Raw genomic sequence first — 20,538 nt, forward strand, 5'->3', positions numbered from 1 at the left:
AAACATCTCCTCGAAGGATGCAGAGAATAAAAATACAACTGTTTCCAAGTAGATACATTCCCATATCTTCATTATGGAGAGAAGATTTTCACAGAAGACATTTTTCAGAGTAACAGCCGTGTTAGTCTGTATTCGCAAAAAAAAAAGGAGTACTTGTGGCACCTTAGAGACTAACCAATTTATTTGAGCATGAGCTTTCGTGAGCTACAGCTCACTTCATCGGATGCATACCGTGGAAACTGCAGCAGACTTTATATACACACAGAGAATATGAAACAATACCTCCTCCCACCCCACTGTCCTGCTGGTAATAGCTTATCTAAAATGATCATCAGGTTGGGCCATTTCCAGCACAAATCCAGGTTTTCTCACCCTCCACCCCCCCACACAAATTCACTCTCCTGATGGTGATAGCCCATCCAAAGTGACACTGACAGAAGACATTGTTATTTATTTGTTCTTTTGTTAAAAGACATTTTGGCCCAGATGTTCAAACTTGGGTGCTCTAGGATCTCATCTCCAGAAGTACTAAGCACCCACAGATGTCATTCACCCTGAGTTATGACTGCTCAGCATTCTGGAAAATCAGGGCAATTATCTAGGTGCCTAAATATGAATTTCGGTGCCTAACTTTGAGCACTCAAGTTGGAACATTTGGGTCTCAGTGATCAGGAATGGTGCCAGACTAACAGACCTGGAGATGTATGTTCTCTGGCTACAAAAGAGGCAGGCACATCACAGGCAGTTCTAGTGCAAATTTCCCTTCGCTACCCCACTGTTGCTCCTCAGCTGTGTGCAACTAGCCCAGTTTCAATGGCCCATTCAGTCTAACTTCACAGCTGACAGACTGCCAGCAAGTGTGTCAGCCAATTCCAGTAATGATGATGATGGTTATGTGGATGCTTGTCCACTCGATACAAGACAGACTAAACTCATTCCACATGGACCAATGACTTTCGGTCATTGTTGTGACTTTTGTTGGTACTGAACCATGAAACAGTAATCTGTAGGAGAAAGGATCCATATTGCATTACCGGCTTACTGAGTGATCAGTCCCTCGCTATCTTTTTCATTGATTCTTCCTCAATGATCCTTCCCTGTCACATCAAGACAGCTACTGTGGAACCTTTCATCCAAGGGGGAAGTGTCACCTTTGGTTTCACTGCTTCTACTCAGATGGCAGAAATGCTGTAGGAGTAGGCTGTTCCAGCAATCACCTTGTTTCCCCTGAGATAAAAAGCATACCAGTGTCTTGTGCCTCCTCTCCAGCAGCCCAACAAGTGAAGAACCAACATCTTTCTCAAGGCAATTACAGGCCGGTAAGCCTGACTTCAGTACCAGGTAAACTAGTTGAAACTATAGTAAAGTACAGAATTGTCAGACACCTACATGAACATAATTTGTTGAGGAAGAGTCAACATGGTTTTTGAAAAGGGAAATCACGCCTCACCAATCTGCTAGAATTCTTTGAGGGGGTCAACAAGCATGTGGACAAGGGGGATCCAGTGGATATAGTGCACTTAAATGTTCAGAAAGCCTTTGACAAGGTCCCTCACCAAAGGCTCTTAAGCAAAGTAAGCTATCATGGGATAAGAGGGAAGATCCTCTCATGGATCAGTAACTGGCTAAAAGGTAGGAAACAAAGGATAGGAATAAATGGTCACTTTTCAGAATGGAGAGAGGTAAATAGTGGTGTCCTCCAGGGGTTGGTACTGGGTCCAGTACTACTCAACATGTTCATAAATGATCTGGACAAAGGGATAAAGAGTGAGGTGAAGATACAAAACTACTCAAGATAGTTCAGTCCAAAGCAGACTGTGAAGAGCTACAAAGGGATCTCACAAAACTGGATGACTGGGCAACAAAATGGCAGATGAAATTCAATGTTGATAAATGCAAAATAATGCACATTGGAAAACAATCTCAACTATACTTATAAAATGATGGGGTCTAAATTAGCTGTTACCACTCAAGAAAGAGATCTTGGAATAATTGTGGATAGTTCTCTGAAAACAACCAATCAATGTGCAGAGGCAGTCTAAAAAGCAAACAGAATGCTGGGAATCATTAAGAAAGAGATAAGTAACAACACAGAAAATCTCATATTGCCTCTATGTAAATCCATTGTCTGCCAACATCTTGAAATTGCGTGCAGATGTGGTCTCCCCGTCTGAAAAAAGATACATTGGAATTGAAAAAGTTTCAGAAAAGGGCAATGAAAATTATTAGGGGTATGGAACAGCTTCCGTATGAGGAGAGATTAACAAGATTGGAACTTTTCAGTTTAGAAAAGAGATGACTAATGGGTGATACGATAGAGGTCTATAAAATCATGACTGATGTGCAGAAAGTAAATAAGGAAGTATTTACTTCTTCTAATAACATAAGAACTAGGGGGTCACCAAATGAAATTAAATAGGCAGCAGGTTTAAAACAAATAAAAGGAAGTTATTTCTTCACACAACGCACAGTCAACCTGCTGAACTCCTTGCCACAGGATGTTGTGAAGGCCAAGACTATAACAGGGTTCAAAAAGGAACTAGATAAATTCACGGAGGATAGGTCCATCACTGGCTATTAACCAGAATGGGCAGGGATGGTGTCCCTAGCCGCTGTTTGCCAGAAACTGGGAATGGGTGACAGGGGATGGATCACGTGATGATTACCTGTTCTGTTCCCCCTGGGGCACCTGGCATTGGCCACTGTGGAAGACAGAAGAGTGGGCTAGATGGACCTTTGGTCTGACCCAATATGGCCATTCTTACGTTCATGTAGCAGAGCAATGTGCTGTTGCTATGCAAGAAAGCCACTGCTTTCCCCCTACTTTCAATTCCTCTGTTTTCTGATTACTTGTAACCTTTCCTCAAGGAAACCTTTCCTCAAACCAAGACAGCAAGACTCCCAGGCCAAAAAGCAGCATGCAACTGAACTTGTGGACATAACTCTTTGATAGCACCTTCCCTCAGAGGAATTCAGCATTTTATAAACATTAACAAAATTATCCTCCCCACAACCTCAGGAGGTAGGGAAGTACTATTCCCATTTTACATATGGTGAAGCTTAGGCACAGAGCGTTTAAGCAACTTTCCTGAGATCACACAGAAAGGGCTGTGGCCAAGCCAGGAATAGATCTCAGATTCTTCAGCTCCCAGTCTAATGCTTTGATCACAAGAGCAGCCTTCCTCCAGCTACAGTGCATGTCCTGTAAAATGAGGATATTGTTTAAAGATAATAAAAAGTTGTCACCCAGAATGTTCCCTTTCTGGGAGATTTACCATGCACTAACTTTTGTACAACCAGCCCGTATAATGAAAACGTGAGGGGTCAAAGGGCAGTGACAGTCAATCCAAACCGATTTACCTGTTCTTGAAAAGCATTGGCTTGTTCTTCAAATCCTGCTGTTCTGAAGTAATTTACGACATCAGTGACAGCCCAGTCAGCAGGGTCAGGAGGTCTCCCATTCTCTACTGAACTACAAAATGCAAATTTAGACAGGTAATCACTATGTGTGCGCTTATTATATGCTGCTTCTGTGTATGCAGCCCACTTACTTTCCCCCAGAGGGAGGCATCCTCCAGGACCCTCTTAAAGAAATGACAGTCACTCACATTCTTCCCCACTTCAAAGACCCAGTGTCAAGAACACCAGAGAAAGGCTGGATACCTCTCCCTTGAGAATACATTATTGCTAGTCCTCAAATTGGCCAGAAGGGGTCAGTAGAGACTCCTCCTCATGTAGGGGCTGAACATGCTGCCTTCACAGCTCTCCCCAGCCTCCTACTGGCCTTGGAGCACAAGACCTACCAAGTTTGGGGTTGAACACCAGTCTCCCAAGACTTTGTTTGCTATTTGTTTTCTCCTACCAAACTCTGTTCAGGCGATTTCAGTATTTTGTATTCAGTCTCTTTCTACACAAACTCTCTTATGAATCAGGGATGCATCTGCACCATTAAGCACTCTACATGCTCCCATTATCCAAGTCTTTCAACATTGCCTTTAAGACTTAAATCTATGGATTTTCTAATCAGCTAAGAATCCTAGAAAACATCTGTTAAACACAGTCAGAACTGATTCCTTTCTGTGGCTGACCTCAGCCAATTGCTTTCAGCAGCATCAGAAACAACAAATCATTCAGAATGTTACCCATTAGTTATTAATTCAGAGTGATTCCAGACAGCATTGCTTAACCTTAACCTACCTTCTTATCTCAGATAACCTTTTTGGCTCTGCAAGTTGTTAGTAAAACCTGCACATAACTAGCTTGACTCTGGCTTTCATCCAGTAATTTAAGGAGATGAACAGCAAGCAGTCACACACAGGAAACACCTGCTTTTATCAAATGCTTCTACAGCTACAGCTTTCAATGTACAAAAGAAGTTCAGCAACAGATATTCTCCATTTTAACTGTGCCATCCCTGTCAATAGCTCAGTTGTAGCATCAATAAGGAAATAACAAGAACTAATTTATGTATATTTTTCTGAAATCAGGCGAAACACTTCCACGGTCTCAAATGATCTAAAGGGACTCCCAAGAGGGAAACAGAGCTACAGTCAAAGGTCTTTATAATACATATTTTGAATATGAATATAAATAATTAGAAGCCAAAATTCAGCCTTTACATACGTGGCCCAAGATTTCATTGTAACCATTGGGATTTGCATGCATGTGTCCCAGGGCAGAAATCTGGCCCAGAGACTTACTGCTCTAGCTTCCTTTAGTTTGGACACGAAAGACAAGGACATTTACAGTATCTTTCATCTCTGGGCAGTCTTTAACCCTGGAGTCTAATCCCAGGTGCACAGCACATATATGTATATCTGTTTATTTATAATTCACTCGTCACTATGGAATGCAAAGGCTCTCAAAGTTTATGTGAACATACAAGTACTCAACAAGACTGTACGATCTATTGGAGTGGATTTAGACACTTAAAAAATTAATTCTCTTGCTTCACTTTTCCTTCTCTCGTCTCTTCCTGCATCTGTCTATACTGAGCTATGCTTGGATTGCTAATAGGGAAAGCAATGCCAAGGTGGTGAATCTTGCATCTGACATCAACACTCATGAGGTTCAGGATCACTGTGATGGAAGGGAGCTCCTGCTGCCGAAAAGGTCTAGTCCCTGCCCTGATGAGTCCTACTCTTATAATAGCAAAGGCCAAGTCCATTTTGGGCCTTGACAGTCAGGATTCAAGTTGTAGATTGTGGCCAGTATTGGACAGAGTCAAAACAGCATGCTGAGCTGAGCTGGGTAATGTGCTCAGGAGATTGATTTTGGCCTGTTCTTTCAAAGGTTCCTCTTCCCACTATCACCACTTCCATCTTGCCCGGGCTTAGTCAAGCAGCAACGCTAGACCACTGTGTGTTTCAGAGGGGCAGGAAGATCGATTTCACTGAAAGAGGCGGTGATCATCTCTGTCAGCACAGGGTCCACGGTCTCCTAACTGCTTTTCACCAGCCACAAAGAACAGGAGCATAATTGTGGATGGTGGCTCAAACCTCACTGAGCGCTTTGGGGGTCTCCCAGTTGTGTGACTGGCTGTTGCTTCTCCTCGGAATCCTGGGGTCTGTATTTGTATGTGACAACAGAATTCTGGAACTTTGGAGTTGCATGGTAACATTGCTTGTACATTAGCATTTTAGCCCCTTTAAAACATTTTCTGTCATTCATTAAATATAATACAAAAGCATTCCACAGCAATGACCCCAAAACCACAGTAAGTTAAGGGCCAGGCTGAGAGCCCTTCACAAACAGACCCACTGATTTCAATGGGGCTACTTGTGGACTAAGATACTATTCACTGCAAGCAAAGGATTTGCTAACCAGGATCAGTACTGCAGAATACTTGTAGTATTTCTGTTAAATACAGAATTCATTTTAGTTTAAGATTTTTCTTGTTGTTCAAATTGTGATGCTTAAATCCTGAAATATACTATAAAAATCTATGTCCACTCAACATTCACAAAGGCACTGTAATTTGTAGGAGTGGAGTTTATAAGTATTACACAAATCTCTGCATTTTCCCCAAGGTGCAGAATATTCCTCTCACATCACATTTACAATCTGCGTCATCATTCCACTTACAATAAAAATTGAGCATTAAAAAAGTATAGTGAATTTTAAAAGTGCTTAATTTTCCATATTCTTTCTATATAGCAAACGAAAGATTTAATGTGGAAAAATGCCTATTAAAATTTTGTTTACTAACAAATATGTTTTAATTTCAAGCTTATTGTACTTCAAGGCATGTTTTAAAACATCTTTATTTTTAGGTTTTAGTTCTCCATGCTATTGCTCTTACAGTACAGGAAATATTTACGCATAATGGTCCAGACTCATGCCAGGTATAAATACTTCAATGGAGCTACACTGGTGACTAACTTGTCCTAATAAATGCATGCTCCTGCCTCACAAGTAGCAGCCTCTTGCGGGACCTCAAGTGAGAGGTGGTTTCAAAAATTACGGAACTTAAAGCTTGGGAGGAGTGTGGCGGAATCCAGTTGAGTCTGGCTGGATTTGTAACCTTTTCTCTTGGCTCCCAGACTGTGGATTGAACAGCTTCCTCATTGCCTTATTATTGTGCAAAGCTCAATTCTTTAGACAAGGAAAGAGAATGTCTGAGAATCATAACTTAAGCCATAAATACGTGTTTATGTCCGGCCCACAGAGTGCCTTAAAAGCTTAAAGGGGCTGGCGTTTTATGATCTGACAGGTTGAACTGCCAGGTACCAGATGCACTGATTACGAATAAAGTTGTGGCCTGCTTGCTTTTCACCACTGTCTGTGTGTTGTGCCTTTATTGCCATCATGTGGTGGAAGCAGAAAGTTCTGGAAAGATACAGCAGTATCTTGAAAAAACAGCTTTTACTAAAGCTATTTATAACCTCCTTAACATAGTGCCAAATGCTTATTTTGTACATCAGCGCACGCACGCTGTATACATTCACTTAGAAACCACAGCTCCTGTTCAATTGAATTACATTACCCACCAGCTTTAAATAGCCACCTTCAGTTAGTAGCTGAGCCTCTATCATTTGAGCCAAAAGGGAAAATACATTAAATATAAGCTGTCCTTGTTTTGATTACTTTCCCCCTGCAACACACATGGTAAAGGTGAAGCTGCTAATTGAGGGTGGTTTCTGAATGGACATACAGGTATGATCCATGTATAGTTACTGCATAAGTGTATATTGCTGTGCTGTAACCAATGCTTAAAGTAGATCTCAATAGGAGGGGAAGCTCACCAGTTTTGATAGCTGTCATCAAAGGTCTTGATGTTACGTGGTAATAAGGTGTTACATCATCATCTTGTAGCGATGAGATGCAGCACGGGGGGAGAGATTAGGAACCATTTATCTACCTGGCTTTATATCATGCCCATCACTGTGCAGTCTATTTCCTTTGGAGGAAATAAGAAGGAATGTGTCTGAAAGCAGTTTATGTCCCCAAGCAGCAGGCTTGCAGCCAACCAAGCCGAAGTATGTTTCTGTGTGTGTACATGCATGCACGCAGCTTATTGTTCCCACCCAGTGTCACTATTTAGATTTGACCAGGGTGAAGAACCTGCACCGATGTCAAAAGGAATAAAAATAGCAGGTTGTGGAGGTTTTTAGACAGGAAAGTTGGAAATACATTATTTCAGACAAGACATTGCACCAAATGCATGCATCATCTCCATCTGTCATCATCTCTGGATAGGAGGAGAAGCCAGCAGGGGAACAGAACTCTCTCTGGAACAAGTGGATAGGTGCCTCCCAGCTGGGACACTTCTCCCATTAGGCTGCTGTGCCTCGCACTGGCAGGAAACCCGGAAGCCCCAGGCAGGTACCTGGCCCGCCTACTACCCTTCTTCTAATCCCCTGCCTAAACAGTTCTCACCTCCTCAACAAAGGAGGAGCTCCCCCCATGCTATCTCCTTTGTTAATCCCTGGTTGTAAGGATGGAAGGTGCTGTGTAACTACAACTTTAGATGCTTACTCTCAGCATTTGTACAAATACAAATTCATGAAAGCTCTATATGAATAGCAAACAAAGAAGAAAAGAAAAGTGCAATGAACTGCAAAGATTAAGGCCCAGAATTTTAAAGGTAGGTAGGCATTGCTGTGCTCAGCAGTGCAACACCTAAATGATTTAGGAGCCTGAATTTCATATTCAAAAGGGATTTATGAACATCTACTGTCAATGGGATTTATGCTCCTGAGGAGTTTCAGAGTAACAGCCCTGTTAGTCTGTATTCGCAAAAAGAAAAGGAGGACTCGTGGCACCTTAGAGACGAACCAATTTATTTGAGCATGAGCTTTCGCGTCCGATGAAGTGAGCTGTAGCTCACGAAAGCTCATGCTCAAATAAACTGGTTCGTCTCTAAGGTGCCACAAGTCCTCCTGTTCTTTTTGCTCCTGAGGAGGCAGATTCACTTAGGGTGACCAGATAGCAAGTAAGAAAAATAGGGATGGGGGGTAATTGGCACCTATACAAGAAAAATCCCCAAATATCAGGACTGTCCCTATAAAATCAGGACATCTGGTCCCCCTAGATTCACTACAGATTGGAGAACAGCCTGGCCAGTGGCAGCATCTACCCTAGGAGCATGCATAACAGCACCGTGCTGGGAAAAGGCGCATACAGGTGACCAGGTGGTGCGTTGCAAATGTCTGTGATGGATAAGTTCTTAAGTAGGGCTATAGAAGTGGACTGTGCCCTAGTGGAATGAACAGTGACTGTAGGTGGCGATGCATTCCCAAAGCTTTGTAACATGCTAAAATGCATCCTGAAATCCATTTAGATAGTGTTTGGGTGGAAACTGAACATCCCGTCACTCTCTCTGAGAAGGCGACAATCTGGGAGAAGCTCTGAAGAGGTTACTCCTATCAGGATAAAAGGCAAGAGCTCTTCTCATGTCCAAAATGTGAAGATTGGTTTGCTCCCATGAGGCACTTTTATGTGGAAGTCTAATGAAACCTTACGTAAGAAACAAGAATGGGGATATAAGGTTACCTTGTCCTGGTAGAATACTGTGTACAGTGGATCAGCCATAAGTACTCCCAGTTCCCCTACCCTTCTGGCCAAGCTGATGACTGAGACACTCTGTATCTCAGGAGAACACCCTGCACCCCCATGTTCACTGTTATAATATGATTGTGTGGTATCCAATGCAAAGTTTGTCATGTCGGGTGTCTTTGGAAGGCTCATGATGCACGGAGCATTGTTGTTATAGTAATGTTATAGGTTGTAATTTCATGTATATAGTTATGAGGCTGAAAATGTGTCCTCATGGCTTAAAACAAGCCCAGGCAAAACTCTCCAGGAACAGAGAGGCAGTTCATACCTCCTCAGGGCATGTATGGGACAAACCCAGCCCAGCTCACAGGAACAAAGGACACCGGCCTAGGCAGCATCAAAGGATCTGTTGGACTCTCGAGTGAGTCACCCCCCCTTCCCTTGGTCAGTTTGGGATTATGATGAGGTAATGCTCATCTGACCCTGAAGGGTGGGAGGCAAAGCCAAGAGGGAAGAAAGAACATGATAAAAGAGAGGGAGGTTTGCCATGCTCTTCCTCTCTCTTCCACCTCCAGCTACAGGCATCACCACCATGCGACTGAAGCAATGTTCCTGGGAACATGTGGTACGGATTTCACCTTGACCAAGTCTAGTTTGTTAAGTTTAGCACTAGAAAGCACTTTATCTTTATTTCTGTTGTAACCATTTTTGACTTTAATGCCTGGAACTTGTAGTCACTTTCTGTAGTTAAATAAACTTGCTTCATTCTTTAAACAAAAACTAATCCAGTGTTGTGTTTAAACTGAATTGTGCAGGTAACTCTCCACTTAAAGTAACAAACTGTTGGATACTGATGCCCTTACAGGGGCAACAGACCTAAAATATCTGAACTGTCCAGGAGAGGGCTGGACAGTGCAGAACACACATTTTGGGTGAAAATTCAGGACTGAATTCAATTGGCCTGTCAGATAAATTGCTCCGATGTCTACGTAATGGGCGATGCACCAGGCTCTGTGCACGGAGACTTGGATCTTTCTCCTCCTTGGCAATTTACGTGGTAAATAGACAGTTCTGTAGACTGTCATTATTTTGACTCAGAGAATCTTTGATCTTGGGTAGGCAGTGCTAGCAAGCATATCAAACTGTTCTGAGTTTGAGGATGCTGATGGAGCAAGACTCCTGGGGTCAAGGTTTGCCTTGAGCTGAAAGTGGGTACCCTCACCTAACGCGGAGGCAAGTAGTGATGAACTTTGTGGGAGATCAGAGCAAGAATGGAACTCCCACATAGAGCTTGTAGGGGTCTCTCAACAAGTTGTGAGAGTTGACGACTCTATTAGGAACAGACAGCTTGTGCTTGTTGGGACAGTAGACAGATTTGAGCCAGGCTTGAAGACACCAAAAGTCCAGTCTTGCATGGAGTGTCATAAGCTGCCATCTGTCCCAAAAGTTTAAGGGCTTGCTGTGGTTTGGGGTCTCTGATGTAGTGTAGCAATGAGACTGACTTTGAGGGGAACCTGTCTGTGGGGCAGGTACGCTCTGGCAGCTGTAGTCTAGCGTGACTCCAATACAGTCTATGTGTGGAGTGGTATTAAGGCAGACTTTTCTGAATAGAGATGAAGGGCCAGAGAGTGGAAGAAGGGTAGGCCCTTGTTGGTTGCTGACTATACCTAAAGGAAGGAGCAACCCTTGAAGAGTGAGTCATCCATATAGAGGAGGATGACGATTCTCATTTGTCGAAGATGCACTGTGATGACGAAGAGGATTTTTGTGAAGACTCTCTTGTTGGATGAAAGGCCAAAGGAAAGAACCCAGTGCTGGCAATGGTTGTTGCCCACAACAAACCATAAGACTCATCAGTGAGCTGGATTACTAGCTATATGGAAATATGCATCTTGGAAGTTGAGGGCGACAAACAATCCCTTTGGATCTAGTGAAGGTACAATTGCTGCTAGTTGAGGAATATCTCTTGCAACTGAGAAGGTGAGGGGTTTAAGCTCTTTATCGTGAACGGTCCATCTAGACCAGTACTATTTATTTTGTTAGCAGTGTTGACCACTAGAGAGTTTCAGGGGAATGGGAGAAAAAGATACTCTGAACGCTTGGCTGGTACTTAGTAGTTTTTGTTAGCCCTCTTGCAGGTAGGCAGGATGGTCACTAGAGTTTGTTATATTGTACAGGCTGGTAACAGTAGAGCATCATTGCTAGGCAAGACAATTTTTCCTTGAGGGGAGGGAAGCAAATCAGGGGGTGCTGAGGTTCCTATATCTCCTCCAAGGGGATCTGCAGGGCCTCCGATATTCTCTTCATTATCTCTTGGAAGGTCTTGAAGTCATCTGCATAGGATGATGGAGGGGGCATAACAGCCCTATCTGTTGAGGAGAGGACTTCACTGATGGAGATACCTCCTCCTCCTCTGACCTTAACTCCTGTGCCCCAGGAGGGTCTGGCTGGGGAAGAGGGTCCCCAGGTACCAGTGGCTGTTGTTCCTGGTGAGTCCCATTGCATGACAGCAGTCTATATAGCTGATCACTATAAGGGGCCTGCCACGGCGTGCGCTACTCACCGCTTGAGGCGCCTCCTCCTGATTGCTCTGGGGATTAGCTCTTTCCAGGTCCAAGGCCCCCTTCTGCTGCTCACTGCACACCCTGCTGCCGCTCTCGCTCCCAGGTGTTACTCAAGGTGCTCTGCCTTCATGGCTTGGCCCGCCGGTCTGGTCACTATAGTCCTCCTGTTCCAGGGTATCAAAGTTTTTCCTTACAGTCTCAAGCAGTCTTCTCATTCCCAATGGTGCCACTACCCTAGTGGCTGGTAGGGGAACCCAGGCCTGCCCTCTATTCCAGGTTCCAGCTCAGGGACCCTCTGATCAGCCGCCAAGGCCTGCACCATCCTGAACCTTGCTGTCTTTTCCCTGAGCCTTTCTTACTCCTCCTGGCTCCCCCGTCTGGGTTTGCCACCCAAACCCCTTCCTCCCAGGGATTAACTGCAGACTAAATTCTATAGCTCCAAACATGCCTCCCTTCCCAACCGGAGTAACTGCAGACTACTTCCTGCAACCCCTTTCTGCTACCAGCTCCCTGGCTTCATAGAAGCCCCGCCTGCTCCTGTATAGGTGAGCTTACCATAATTAAGGCTTTCCTTTCAGCCTAACTATTCCCCCAGCTTGCAGCCTAATAGAGTTAATTGGCCCCCTGGCCTACATTAACCCCTTCAGGACGAGTATGGGGAACATGCCCGATCACAGAGCCCCAGGGTTCACAAGCTCACTATGGTGAGGTCCTCACAAGGTTGACGGGACAACTGGTTCCTGGGATATACCTAGGGGAGAGGGAAGCTGGAATGGGAAGATGGTGGAGTCTTGAATGGAAGTGTGTGTGTCTGAGAAGGTATCATCCCTGCCTCCAGTGGAGGAGCTAAGAGAGTCATTACCAAAGGCTGCATCGGTACTGGAAGCCTAGGTGATGCCCGCTGTCTCATTGTATCTGTGGCTGAGTCTTTGTTTAGTAGTGTGGCAACACCGGGGGATATGTCGGCTCTGGGGGGTAGGTTGGTACCAGCAGGACATTCCTCTCAGTAGCCCTCAGCAAGAGAGATTCAGGATCTTCAATGACTTGGAGATCCTTGTTAGAGAGGAATCTGATCGGTACCAGTGATCCTGGGCATTGTTCCTCAAAATGAAGTATGTTGAATGACACCAGAGATGATATAGATGGCCAGTCTGTACACTCTTTAGGACCTGAGGAAAACAGTACCAGAACAGGGGCCAAGAGGAATCTGTGTTTGGAGGACTCCAATCCAGGTACCCACGATGGTGCTGCACAAGGATGCTGGAAGTCTTTTCAGTGGTACCAGCATGTTGATACTGGAAGGGGTGGAAGCCTTGGCAGTACCCATACTGGGATGCAGGGTTTCCTTGCTCTCTGGCCTTTGGGGTGACTTTGCCTTTCTTTCAGGTTTCCTGTCAGGAGAATGGTAGTTTTCATTTTTAGAAGGCTTTGAAGCCTCTGAAGCTGCCCATTGGTCTATGTTTATCAGAGCCAGAACCAAAGAAGCTAGAGCACCCTTAGAGGCTGAGGCTGATGTACTGAGGGGGATGTTCAAAGCCCGAAGAGCCCTCCATAAGAAGTAGTTTCAATCTGTCCCCCTTTAGCTTCCTGGATCTGCTCTTGAAGCTGAAGCAGACCTTACCCTTTGATGGGATGTAAGATGCACCGAGGCAGCTGGAATGCCCATCGCTGAGGGGGAAATACCTGTGGCAGGTCTGGCAGGGTTTGTAGCCTGGGGTTTCGGGTATAACCTATGTAGGAAAAAAGGCCACAAACCAGCAGAGGTCAAGGGTGGTGGAGGCCCTGATCGCAAACAAAAGAAGTGTGGGATGAACCCACCCCCACCCCAGAAAGCACAATTCTGTGCTAGAAATTAAAATAAGAAAACAGCAAAGTAAATAAAGAAAAAACAAGCAAGCCGGATTAAGGCTAGCAAGCGAACACTGATATTCCGACTGAAGCCGCAAGGGGCTGAGAAGGAACTGGAGCAGTGACAGCTCAGTCCCACCCTATATACCTCTGGACCAGAGCATCAGGATGGGTAGGGCACAGGTGCAGATCCATGGGCACTGCTGATGAAAAATTTCCAATCGAAAATGCACGGGCACACACGCACCTGGAGTGAAGTACCCATAGGGACAATTACTCAAAGAAGAACAAAGCATTTCCCCCCACAGACCATTATGAACTTGACATGATCAGGTACACAGTGCATATTTGCTTTATGTTTGTTTTCACATGCAGAGTGCAGAAAGGAATTCCGTAACAGTCTTGGTTGAAAAGAACCCAGCAGGATGCCCCCTTTAACCAATGTAAGGTCTGAGACCTCTGTTTCCCAGCTGGAATGCAATAAAGACAACGGCAAATGGGGAAAGCTTGCAAACCCATAAATACACCGGTTCCCTCCACCCCCAGCCATGAAAAGTAATGGAGGAATTAAAACTAAAACCAAAATTTCTTTGTTGTCTACATATAACATACCCCAGGAATTCACTTACTTTTTGACATCCAGAGCGCCATTCTCCTTGTTTTCCATGTCAACAGACAGCATGGAGAGGGTTGAGGTTTCTTTAAGTTCAGCAACTAATCAATAAGGAGGGGGAGGGAAGAGAGGTGTTTAATAATCAGTAAATACAAAAGAGAAATATAATGTAACAGAAATGAGTGTTCTCCTGCACAAGACCACCTTCCCTTTGGAGAGAAAAAGTGCAGTCAGGGCCCTGCTTTCCTCAGAAGCTGGACAAAGCTGATATCTTATAAACTAGGAAAAGCTGATGAGCAAACACCAGAGGTGCTCTCTGCTCTACAGACAAGGACTGAACATTCAATTTGAGCCTTTTCCAAAATAAGTGCTTTTTAATACTTATTTATAGGGTTTTCTATGCCCCCCTCCCATTACTCTAGCATCTCACCTATGTGTATAGAATTTATTCTCACAACATCCCTGTGAGAAAGGAAGCATCGGTGCCCCACTTTACAGGTAGGGAACTTTGGTACAGATGAGCTGGGTGATTTACCCAAGGTTACCCAGGAGGTTTGTGGCAGAACCAGGAATTAAATCCATGTCTGCTGAAGCCTACTTCTGTGCCTTACCCACACAACTATCCTTCCTGAGCTAGTCGAGCGTCTTCAGTAGCTGTAGTGAGTGCAGAGGAGAGAAGTGGGGACTCAAGGTTAGAGTGAAATTGAAGAAAATCCAATTTGTTCTCCCTTCTTCCCCACCCTGTGCGGGGATATTTTCGCAGTACATATTTTTGCACCATTATCATGTTCATGGGAGAAGTGCGGGGGTGACCCAAGACTTTTCCCCCCAGCAACTCACTCCTGTTTCACAGAGCACTGGGTAACTAACTAAATATTCAAGATGTTCTTGTTGTGGCATTAATGGATGCCTATGACATGTCACAGAGAAGAAGAAAAGAATGGGAAATCATTAAATCCATGTAAAGTTTACAAAAATCTAGGATATAAATTAACGTTTAAAAACACCTTTTGAAAAACCATTACTATATTTAATATATAATTAACAGGATGCAGAACACCAAATACAACTATTACAAACTCATCAAAAAGGTGTTTCTTTCTGTACTGTAGATCAGATCATTTAATACAATTCCCCCCAATCACGTCTCACTCCATCTAAGGAGATTACTGCAAAATGACAAGTGCAACAATTATACTATTCGCAAAATGTTCTCCCGGATACAGTGAAACAAGATTAAAAGAAACAAGCTTAAAAGAAGAAATAAAGCTGCAGGTGTGTGGTATTTTCATTTACAGCACACACAGACAAAAACTTGCAGTTTTTAATTACTGAGATGATCTGTTGAGAGTTGCTTTCTTTTTTTGCAATATACAAGGAAAGATTTTGGAAACTGAGTTACACACATTCACCATTTTATAAGCATCTCAGAAATCATTCACTAGGCAACGTTACACCACATTGTCATTTTTCTAGGAAAAAAGTAAAAAAGAAAAACCTACCTACAAGCAACTAAAACAAATCATTTTTACAAGCTTATCAAGAACAGCAAAAGAACCCCCAAGGATTTCTTTCATAAAGTAGACTGGCAAAGGAATTCAATAAGGAGGTACAATTTGACACAGTGAAATAAGATCAGGCTGGCTCAGAGCCAGCATGACGTTAGGAACCACATACAAGCTGCACCAACTGCCTTCTGTTTCATGGCTGACTTTTTAAAGACACAGTGTTCTGCCAGCTCACTTTAGCTAAATACCCTCAGCATAATTATTTAATGCTATAAATCACACGTCTCCTGCCGCAGAATCCACTTAACAACTGCCTTGTAAAAGAGCCACAACTCTTTTGAAATTAATGAGTCTTTCCCCCTGCCCTCTTTTATTAAACAACTGCTTCCTCACAACTGCTTACACTGTTAAATATTCATAAGCAGTTTCCAACTAATTTAACCTGAGTGAAAATAAAGAGAGAGCACATTTCAGATGTTGCAGGAACAAATATGCTGCTGACGGTCTAACAACCCTTTATTTCTAAAACCCTTATTTCTAATATTTGCCCTTGGAAAGAACCTCAGAGGGTCCAGTTTAAGCAATTTCTTTTTCAGGAAAGAGTTCCTACAAAGAGAGCAGAAAATCTTCCCAAATCATTATATGGGGGAGTAATACATTTAACATTCAGTGTAAGATTCATGATTTGCTTCTTGGGACCTCGACACTGTAAACCTTTCCCACCCACCCCTACTACCAAACGCAATGTATTTAGTAACAATAAATTCTGTTAGGAGCAACTTTGCTCAAACTGTAAAGTAGCTGATCCAAGGAAACTTTTATGGAAAGTGGAAACAATTAGGGCTGGGAAGGTTAGTCACTGACTTCATAAATGAGTTCACTTAATAACACAAGGGACAGAATACTCCAGCCTTAAGCACACACCCAGAAATCGTAAGTGCCACCTAATTTCCTTTGAAATCTGTGCACTTCTGGTTCAGCATGAAAAACAAAGAAGTTTGAATGGAAGGGCACAGACTGTCAGAAGGGTACCACAATTGTGCTGCTGACGGGATCAGACAAAGGCAAGAAATGAAAGAAGAAACTCAGGGGGATAAATTCATTCAGTTGATTCGTACCTTATTTCACAAGTTGGTTCACTGATGTCAATGAGACTACTTGTAGAGTAAAATACTTCTCACTGTGACTACAAGTGGCTGAGTCTGGTCCAATGAGAAGCAAAACCAGGCAATTTTCCATAGCCATCAGCATGTTCTATCTATGCTACAATCATCTTATTTTAATTTCTCCCCCTAAACTTTTCAAGCAGGACATACAGTGACAGAGATTGTTTAGGTGGCTCCGCTAACCACTGCTTACACCACTGCAAATCTAAACTAACTTTCCTGGTTTTAGGAGTCTTTCAGTTGTGAAGAAATGTTTGCTTTTATGTAGATTAAATGACTGGCAGTGCATGAGGGGAAAAAACCCCAACTACGTACTGTTTGGCTGCATTAACATATTGCGGAATTCCCTCGCACTGCTTCTCAGCTATGACCCAAAGGGGTTTAAACACAAATTGAGCATGAGTTCACCTTTGACAGTCTGGGCTAGCACAGATCCAGGCATCTATTTGATACAGATTTTCTCCTATGCCAAACCTCTTAAAATTATATCCATTCAATTCAAATCCTGCCAGGGTCAGGAATGACAGAAGGAAATCATTACTATTTGATGGCTGCTTAGAAACTTACAAAGTAAGAGGGAGGCCTCTCGCTGATTTCCAACGGACAGCCCATGACTTCATGAAACAACTACCGCAGCTAACACCGACAGGTGTCCCTGCTGGCAGTCTCAAAAAGAAGAGGCCGAGACTGACTATGAAGAACCTCTGCTCAATTCACACTCCAAAGATGGTCCCTCCAGAGCAGTCCTGATGCACTCTGGCTGTGTAGTAAGGGGGAAATTTTGCACTACTGTTATCTGTGCCATAAATAGTATGTGAATGGCGTACTTTGGTCTCCAGGCTATTAATCTGACATCTTCATGAACACTCCAGTCATTGAAAACATGGTATTAGTGGTTTTGGCCAAAGTATTGTATGCAAGAGTTAAAGTTCATTTCCCTGGCAATTTCACTTTGCCTGCATTATGCAATGACAGGTAAATAAACAAAGCACACACAAACCATTCAAACAGTACAATTTTGTGTTAAGACACTGCAAGCAGTGGTGGTACATGCTTTTTTGGTGTTTTAGAATTTATTTAGAATAAATATATATAGACAGATAAATCAAATGGAATAACAGACACTTATGGGGCAGTGTTACACAGCAAAAGAACCCACTGCCATTTCACATCTCACTTAATGTACTGGAAAATGTGGCATAAATACGTGTTTGTTAGTTTAGCTACACAAAGCAATTCTCTTTGTTTCTCAAAAAGTGAGAAAGTTCTCAATGAGGACACTTTGAATTTGCTGTTTTGGGTGGTTTCTAACTTTGGTAACAAAACTGACATTTGAGGATACAAACATCAGGCAGCTATTCCCTCACAACCTCTCATTCCTTCCATCATGCTGTTCAATTAATCCTTAGAGTCTTTAAAATAAAGTTCACACTGCACATGTGTTCTGCCTAAAAGTCCTTTAAAAGCAGAGATATGAATCCAATACATTAATGGCCTATGGAAGAGTTCGATGCTGAGCCCTAATCCCCAGGTTCTGTTGTTTTTAATCAGTTATGAGGTAAGTTAATTCAATTAACAAGGAGATACCGCTGGAGAAATATTGCAGGAGAGGGTGCGAGCAGGCAGGGGACGGATATGGAGCCTTGTTGGACTGTTTGGCTTCTGTTACTGGTGAAAGGTATTTTCCAGGCCACACTGGGAATGAAGTGAAACTAGGCAGTTCTCCGTTCCATGCCATGGAGTCAGTCCGAGGTGGCCCTAAGTTTATGTTATCTGCACAAGATCAAACATTCAGAAATCTGTGCAGACATACATTTATTAATATCCAAATGTCGGCTTTCTACTGACAAGCTTTCCATGTTCCTGGAAGCGTTTGCAGTACAAGAAAAAAAAATACCTCACACACATGCATGGCAGCAAAGTGCAGCAATCCTTTAGTGGAAGAGAGAGATGCTGGAATTTAGATCTGGGAGAGCAAGATAGAGCCAGATGTCTTTTCTTTTGCAATGACATGGGGGAGAAAATATCAGCAAATTTGTTCAAAGGGAAAATCAAGTGAAACAAAAAATCAAATCACTTTCACTTTGGAACTTCAGTTTTCTGCTGGACTAACTAGGCAAACTTCTCTTGAAAGAATGAAACAATTAGTGTTAAGCCATGTGGAATGTAAACTCTTAAGAGTGTGATAATCTCCTCCTTTATTCTTCTTTTTAAAAATGATGCATGATCCTTTTTGAGCTCATCTTCAATCCAGCAGCAAGTCCTGGCTCTCCACACAGGACTGTTGAAAGTTGCTCTAAATATACTTTAGGGCAAAGCATGCATTTTTAAGGAAGCTGCTGAGGGGAGGAATATAGCAGTAACTGAATCAGAAGAAGGAAACTGAATATTAAAAAAATCCCATTCCCTCTGAAGTGCCCAGCAGACCTCACTTACCTTTCTTCATAGCCAGCAAAAGGCTGTCTTCCTCCAACACAGCTGCACCCACATGCAGAGTTCCAAATAGAAGATGCTCTGGCCAATCACAGACAATCTGTCAGGTAGTGTGGCATTCTGGGAGCTGTAGTCCATAACTCCAGAGCAAGAGTAGCCTTCTAGATTTTACTGTCACTATGAGATCTCAATAAAAATATGTAGACCTACATCTGAGACTCACTAGTTGGGAAGGAGACTTCCTCCATGCTGCATTAATTTTTAAAGCATTGATTAAAGGGGCAGGGAACCTGATTTACTCTTTGTTTGTAAACAACCTAGTAAATTAGAACTGTATAAGTTACTTTTACTATGACTACTTAAAATACACTTATGATCATGGAATAAATGATGATAAAACAGACTGGGACTCCAGGAATGCAGGATTTTGCTCTGTGTTCGTCAACTGGATATTTAAAATCTTCTTATTGGTTTTCCTTATACGTCCTTGCAGTTAGACAGGAGAGACACCCCACAAATTAGGAGTTTAACAAAAGAAGAGCAAAAATGCTCAGAGATTTTATCCAAACTTAAAAAGAAGGCAAAAATCCCAAATTCCCCTTCTTAATAAGAATCTTCCACAACCCTATAGAAGATGAAAAATATCTGACGGTGAAGAAATCATCTGGCAGTTTTGTTGTTGTTAAAATTAATTCTTGCCAGGACGTAGATGGCCATTTGAAAGTGGCACAGATTTAGGCCAATCCATTGCCAGTCTACCTGCATAATATCCATAATTATCTCTTAGATCATTAATAGCAAAAAAAAAAAAAGTGAGAATTCACACAACCTGCTTTCTCATCCCCCTCCAAACTCTCTGTTCTCTGGCTCTAAATATTCATTAACTTGCCAAGAAGGGGCTGCATTTCCCCCTCAACTTCCCACTTTCCTGTAGTTTGATTATCATTTCTTAATTGCATTAGGATAGAATCTGTTACTTACCTTGGCACACAGCTTTGAGATTTTAACCTGGTTTGCCTTGCCCTACCATGCCTTCACAAATGTTAATGTCCCAAGCCGCACATGCCATTACATGTGCCAGGATCAAAAACTGCTGTTCCCGAATTGGACAAAGAGGTCACTGTAGAGAAGCATGAGCCACCCTCTCTTCCCTGAGGTCCCCTCCTGGCTGAGTGTTGAGCTGCGGCTAAGCAGGTGTGTGTAATATGCTGGCTAAAAGCCAATGGCAGCAGAGATGTCAGTGGTTTTGAAAGGCACTTCTCAAGTAGAAAACGTGTGAAGAATACAGTAGTGTAACTTGCACAAATCTGGCATTCAGCTGGCCTTTATAATGAGTGCAAACGTATACACCAAGGCCCTGATCCAGAAAAGTTCATTACGTGCTTAGGATGCTCCCATGCTTAAAGTTA

At 43.0% G+C, this 20,538-nt stretch overlaps 1 protein-coding gene across 4 annotated transcripts in view; it reads right to left on the bottom strand.

Moving 5' to 3' along the window:
* Nucleotides 1-19,174, bottom strand: part of SAMD13 (sterile alpha motif domain containing 13) — a 65,652-nt gene extending 46,478 nt beyond the window's left edge. For 2 of the 4 annotated variants that reach the window (XM_084636116.1, XM_084636118.1), the window contains exons 1-3: nucleotides 19,133-19,174; nucleotides 14,039-14,123; nucleotides 3,361-3,472 (exon numbers count right to left, since the gene is read on the bottom strand). In XM_084636116.1, the coding sequence (XP_084492242.1) occupies nucleotides 3,361-3,472; nucleotides 14,039-14,123; nucleotides 19,133-19,142 (207 nt within the window). In that variant the 5' untranslated portion in view covers nucleotides 19,143-19,174. Of the gene's footprint in view, nucleotides 1-2,470; nucleotides 3,203-3,360; nucleotides 3,473-14,038; nucleotides 14,124-15,524; nucleotides 15,636-19,132 lie in introns of those variants that run through there. The other 2 variants (XM_084636119.1, XM_084636117.1) reach the window with 2 other exon arrangements.
* Nucleotides 19,175-20,538: the final 1,364 nt, after the last annotated feature.

Source organism: Lepidochelys olivacea, assembly GCF_965140295.1.
Source record: "Lepidochelys olivacea isolate rLepOli2 genome assembly, chromosome: 8".
NCBI classification, from domain to species: Eukaryota; Metazoa; Chordata; order Testudines; family Cheloniidae; genus Lepidochelys; species Lepidochelys olivacea.